This window comes from Pinus tabuliformis, chromosome 7, assembly GCF_031772625.1.
Source record: "Pinus tabuliformis cultivar Carrire ecotype Pingquan chromosome 7, CPIR1, whole genome shotgun sequence".
In the NCBI taxonomy this organism is placed as follows: Eukaryota; Viridiplantae; Streptophyta; class Pinopsida; order Pinales; family Pinaceae; genus Pinus; species Pinus tabuliformis.
Genome location: NC_142293.1, coordinates 1,446,245,365 through 1,446,250,069, shown reverse-complemented (window position 1 = coordinate 1,446,250,069; position 4,705 = coordinate 1,446,245,365). Strand labels below are relative to the sequence as shown.

The following is a 4,705-nucleotide window of genomic DNA, read 5'->3' as shown; positions in this document are numbered from 1 at the left end:
CATCACATTGTGATGCATTTCCATCTCCTAAAAATTTTTGGGGCCCAACTATATACTATACGTAACTACTCAATACTAAATAGTGCTTGCTTTTCTCTGAGAATGGTCAATTAACTTGCAGGAGATGATTGGGAGCACGAATAAGTATTTACAGATGATGATGAAGCAGTGGGATATGATCCTGTTGAGAGAGAAGATTTAGCTCCTGAACTTCCTGCCCCACCCGAGATCAAGCAGGTATGATTGTATTCAGATGATTTGCTTATGATATACTAGGTTTTATTTGATAGCTGCGAATGTTGTTTGGTTATATCAGGTAACTAAGTAAGTTGTTTACTATTTAACCTGCTATGAAGCTGGTTAGGCACCTTTGTAAGTTATGATAAAGAAAACTTAGTTTGTTTTGTTACTTATACATGAGATCATGCAAATCAAAGGAAATTTTCTTTAATTTTGATCTGTCTCGCTCTAACACCTTGACACATTATTGGAAAAATACCTTCTCAAGTTCTCTTCCATGTGAGGTTGCCTTGCTACTACGTTTGTAGTTCTCATTCTTGCACTGGAGTTCATGGCCCTAAGATAGATACATTTGAAGAAACATCTTTGTTAAGCCATGGAAAATTAGTATGTAGCTTTGCTTTTCAACTGAAAATACTTAGGCATCCATATGCACACAGTAAAGATATCATAACCTACATCAATCATTAGAAAATCTAATTTTAAGATTGGAACCCGTTATCTTTATCAAAGATGAATAGGGTATTATCAAAAAAAAAATTTAACAAAATGCATTTACTAGTTTACTGACTTGCAAATCATGTGACAGTATCGAGATGTTTTTTCAACAATTTGTCCACATTTTCCACATAGTCTCCAATGGTTTTTTTCGCGAGCTTTACGTTCTGCATTCAGGGCATTCTGACTTTTTAATAACAAAAACATCTCGTTCATTTGAGCTTCCTACTTCAGGCACATCCTTCAACAAGAGTGTCAAGAAATCCTTTAAAGGGAAATAGAACTTTTGAGAATTGGGAATTTCTCTTTCCACCAATATGCGAGGCATTTTTTTTGGAGAGTAAAAGGCATGCAAATAGAGCTTGTTGCTCAGTTGTATTGGTCTATTAAGTTATGAATAACGTGTTAGGTAAGACTCTTTTACGAAAGTGGTAGCCATGAAGTAAGTGTGAAGTATGAGGCATATTACTCTTTGAAATAATGAGAAGTGGAACCATGTGAAGTTTGAGGCTTTTATTCTGAGGTATAATGCTAAGCTTTATGGCATAACCTAAGGCTGAGGCAGAAGGAAAAATTTGGCTTTTGGAGAACTGAAGCAGACCTGTTTGGTGGACAAATTTGGAAGCATTTTGTCTTGGTATGCTCGAGGGTTGACTTGGCACTTGGAGGTTGGTTATCTTAGCTACATTACTGGTTGGTTTGTATATGACTTGATGTCTTGTTGACTGGATTCCATAAGGAAAGGATTGTTGGGTTTCTCCCCTTTGGAGTGGGGTTTTCCTCGTGTAACTTCTTGTGTGTCTTGGTATGCTCAAGGGTTGACTTGTCACTTGGAGGTTGGTTATCTTAGCTACATTGCTGGTTGGTTTGTATATGACTTGATGTCTTGTTGAATTGATTGAATAAGGAAAGGATTGTTGGGTTTCTCCCCTTTTTGTGTCTTGGTATGCTCGAGGGTTGACTTGGCACTTGGAGGTTGGTTATCTTAGCTACATTACTGGTTGGTTTGTATATCACTTGATGTGTTGTTGACTTGCCCCTTTGTGTGTCTTGGTATGCTCGAGGGTTGACTTGGCACTTGGAGGTTGGTTATCTTAGCTACATTACGGGTTGGTTTGTATATCACTTGATGTCTTGCTAACTTGGTTTTTATGACTTGATGTCTTGTTGACTTGATTCAATAAAGAAAGGATTGTTGGGTTTCTCCCCTTGGAGTGGGGTTTTCCCGTGTAACTTCTTGTGTGGTTGTCTCTTCATATTTTTCTGTTGTAGTTCTCTATATAATTGTCTTATGTTGCATAATAAATAAAATAAAATATCAATCTGACTGTCAAATCATAACAAACAATTATTGATTTAAGAGAACTACCAAAATTCAACAGGTAAGTTGTCCTGTGGAAAATTGAATTGATTTAAGTGAAGGTTCTCTTCCTAGCAAGTGGCACAATATCTATTGGGGAGATCTAGAAAATAAAGGTGGGACACAATCATTTGGGTCGGTGTATTCTTTATGAGTCCTCAGACCTTTGAAGATCTGAGATAATAAATGATCACCAAGTTGAAATACGCAAGTAGCCCTTTCATACTTCAACAGTAGACTGGCTATTCTTCTAATTGTAGATAGAAAAGTGACGTAGAGATTTCTGGGAAATTGACATGTCAAAGTAAGCAAATACAGAAAGTGGAAGCAAACTGTATGACACTCTATGAGCTAGCTCTAGGCCTAGCTAGAAGCTCACACTTAAATGAAGACACTTCACATTCTAGGGTCATCCCTCCAAAGGCATCCATTGGCTTGATTTGTATTGCAATGAAAGATGAGGAACTATTCAACAAACTTCTCGTGACATGGAGATCAGAAATACAACACTGGAATTCAATCTTCAGGCAACCATCAAGCAAGAAGCCCTTGGTAGACATGATTTCATTTAAGTTCAAGTTTTTATTATTTATTGCAAAGTAGTTTTTTTTTCCAGTTCAGTATGCTAGACATTGTACCTGTTGGCTTTACAGTTATACCTCCAGAAAGGTAAGAATAGACGGTGATTTTTAAATTTTGAGTCTTTTTGAAAGACAATTGTCATACCATTATTTTTGTTTTGTTATCTTATTGTATGGCTTGGCCATAGCCATTTCTTAGTACAAATGATATCCTTTCCCAATACTAATTGAGAATATACTTTGAGATGCTTTGTTTTTTGTAAATGTAAATACTGGACAAAAAGACAATTGTCATAACATTATTTTTGTTTTGTTATCTTATTGTATGGCTTGGCCACAACCATTTTTTAATACAAATGATATCCTTTCCTGTTAAAATCAACTAAGAAACAAAACCCAATACTAATTAAGAATATACTTTGAGATGCTCTATTTTTTGTACATTTAAATACTTGTCCAGAGAAGGATTGATGAATGTCTCTTGCTTATGTTGTTTGGCCGACCTCCAACTAAAAACATCTCACCTTGGATTTTATAGCTTCCATTTTCTTGTCTGGTGTGTAAATTTATTGGTGGATATTAGAGAGAAATCAGTTAACCCTTCAGAGGGTTTTTTTATTGAAATGTAACAATCAATGGCTCACCTCTCTAGTGATGTGGGTACAAATACATCCCCAAAACAATGAAAAATGCTGGCAAAAACAATACATCAGAAAGTACCCTTCTATTGACATAATAGCGTCCAAACATCCCTATAAAGAAAAAGATACATAGAACACAAGAGCACTAAAACTACCAACCCAATAATGGCTGGATGTTTTTCTTTTCCAATGTCAGCACTTCCGTAGAATCTTAAGCCCAGAAGAATAGCGATCCGGACATCATAGAAACCCAAATAACCCCATCCCTAACAATCACTAATTCAAGGGACTCCAATGAGGACAATGAAAGTCGGCCTAGCCTTTCAGAATGCAGTGCTAGCAAGGGACGCGAGGCGAGGCTTGAAAACCCAAATGCCCTTTTCTATTTGGAGCTTACGAATCACAAGAAGCATACAGGGATTCCAAAAATTCTTCAAAGCCAAAGAAAAGAGGAACAAAGAAGGCAGTTGGAAAATAGAATAAGTGTAGCTCCCTTTCATAAGGAGCTGCTGACCAATTGCTGCCACAAGAAAACGAATGGAAAATGAGAGAGAATGGGATCAGAAAACCCATTTTTGAGAGCACTAACCTGAAATTTGAACGGAAAAACTCTGAGCACCATAGCGAACAATGTCTGAACAGAAAAATGGAGCTGAGCACCTGAGCGAACAATGTCTGAACAGAAAAATGGAGCTGCACCTGCCATAAAAAAACCCATAAGAAAACACTGGTCTGAGATTAAAACGTTGAAAGCAAAATGAGAGAGAATGGGATCAGAAAACCCATTTTTGAGAGCACTAACCTGAAATTTGAACAGAAGAACTAAGAGCACCTGAGCGAACAATTTCTGAACAGAAAAATGGAGTTGCACCTGCCATAAAAAACCCATAAGAAAACACTGGTCTGAGATTAAAACGTTGTAAGAAAACTGAGAGAGAATGGGATCAGAAAACCCATTTTTGAGAGCACTAACCTCAAATTTGAACAGAAGAACTATGAGCACCTGAGCGAACAATTTCTGAATAGTAAAACAAGGTTGTAAACAGGGTATATTGAATAACCTATGGCTAATAAAACGAGGTTGTAAATAGGGTATATTGAATAACCTATGGCTAATAAAACGAGGTTGTAAACAAGGTATACTGAAATAACCGATGGCTAGGTCATCCACAACAAATTGCATAGCAGAAACGGGACACATCATTGCAGCGGTTAGTGGTTAGTGGAGAGCACGAAAACATTATTACAGCAGAGCATGGAGAGAACAGGAAAAGCAGAAAGAGGAAACATGAGGAACAAAAATGGTCGTGGAAGAAAGTAGGAAGAGCAGAGAACTGACGAGGAAAAACAAAAATGGAGTTGCACGACAAATGTCAACCATAGAA

The 4,705-nt window shown here is 37.0% G+C and overlaps 1 protein-coding gene across 1 annotated transcript; it reads right to left on the bottom strand.

The window, feature by feature from the left end:
• Positions 1–3,386: 3,386 nt before the first annotated feature.
• On the bottom strand, positions 3,387–4,206 carry LOC149253136 (uncharacterized). Its single transcript, XM_089456757.1, has 3 exons — positions 4,123–4,206; positions 3,981–4,019; positions 3,387–3,840 (listed from the first exon to the last, which is right to left on the bottom strand). The coding sequence occupies exons 1-3, from the start codon at positions 4,196–4,198 to the stop codon at positions 3,644–3,646; spliced, it is 312 nt and encodes a 103-aa protein (XP_089312883.1). The 5' UTR covers positions 4,199–4,206; the 3' UTR covers positions 3,387–3,643.
• Positions 4,207–4,705: the final 499 nt, after the last annotated feature.

Excerpts from the sequence above, each read along its gene's own strand:
- LOC149253136 (XM_089456757.1), bottom strand. The coding sequence starts at position 4,198 with ATGGCAGGTGCAACTCCATTTTTCTGTTCAGAAATTGTTCGCTCAGGT. Across the intron at positions 4,020-4,122 it reads TTCTTCTGTTCAAATTTCAG|GTGCAGCTCCATTTTTCTGT; the intron begins GTTAGTGCTCTC and ends TTTTTATGGCAG. Across the intron at positions 3,841-3,980 it reads TTCAGACATTGTTCGCTCAG|CAATTGGTCAGCAGCTCCTT; the intron begins GTGCTCAGCTCC and ends TTCTTGTGGCAG.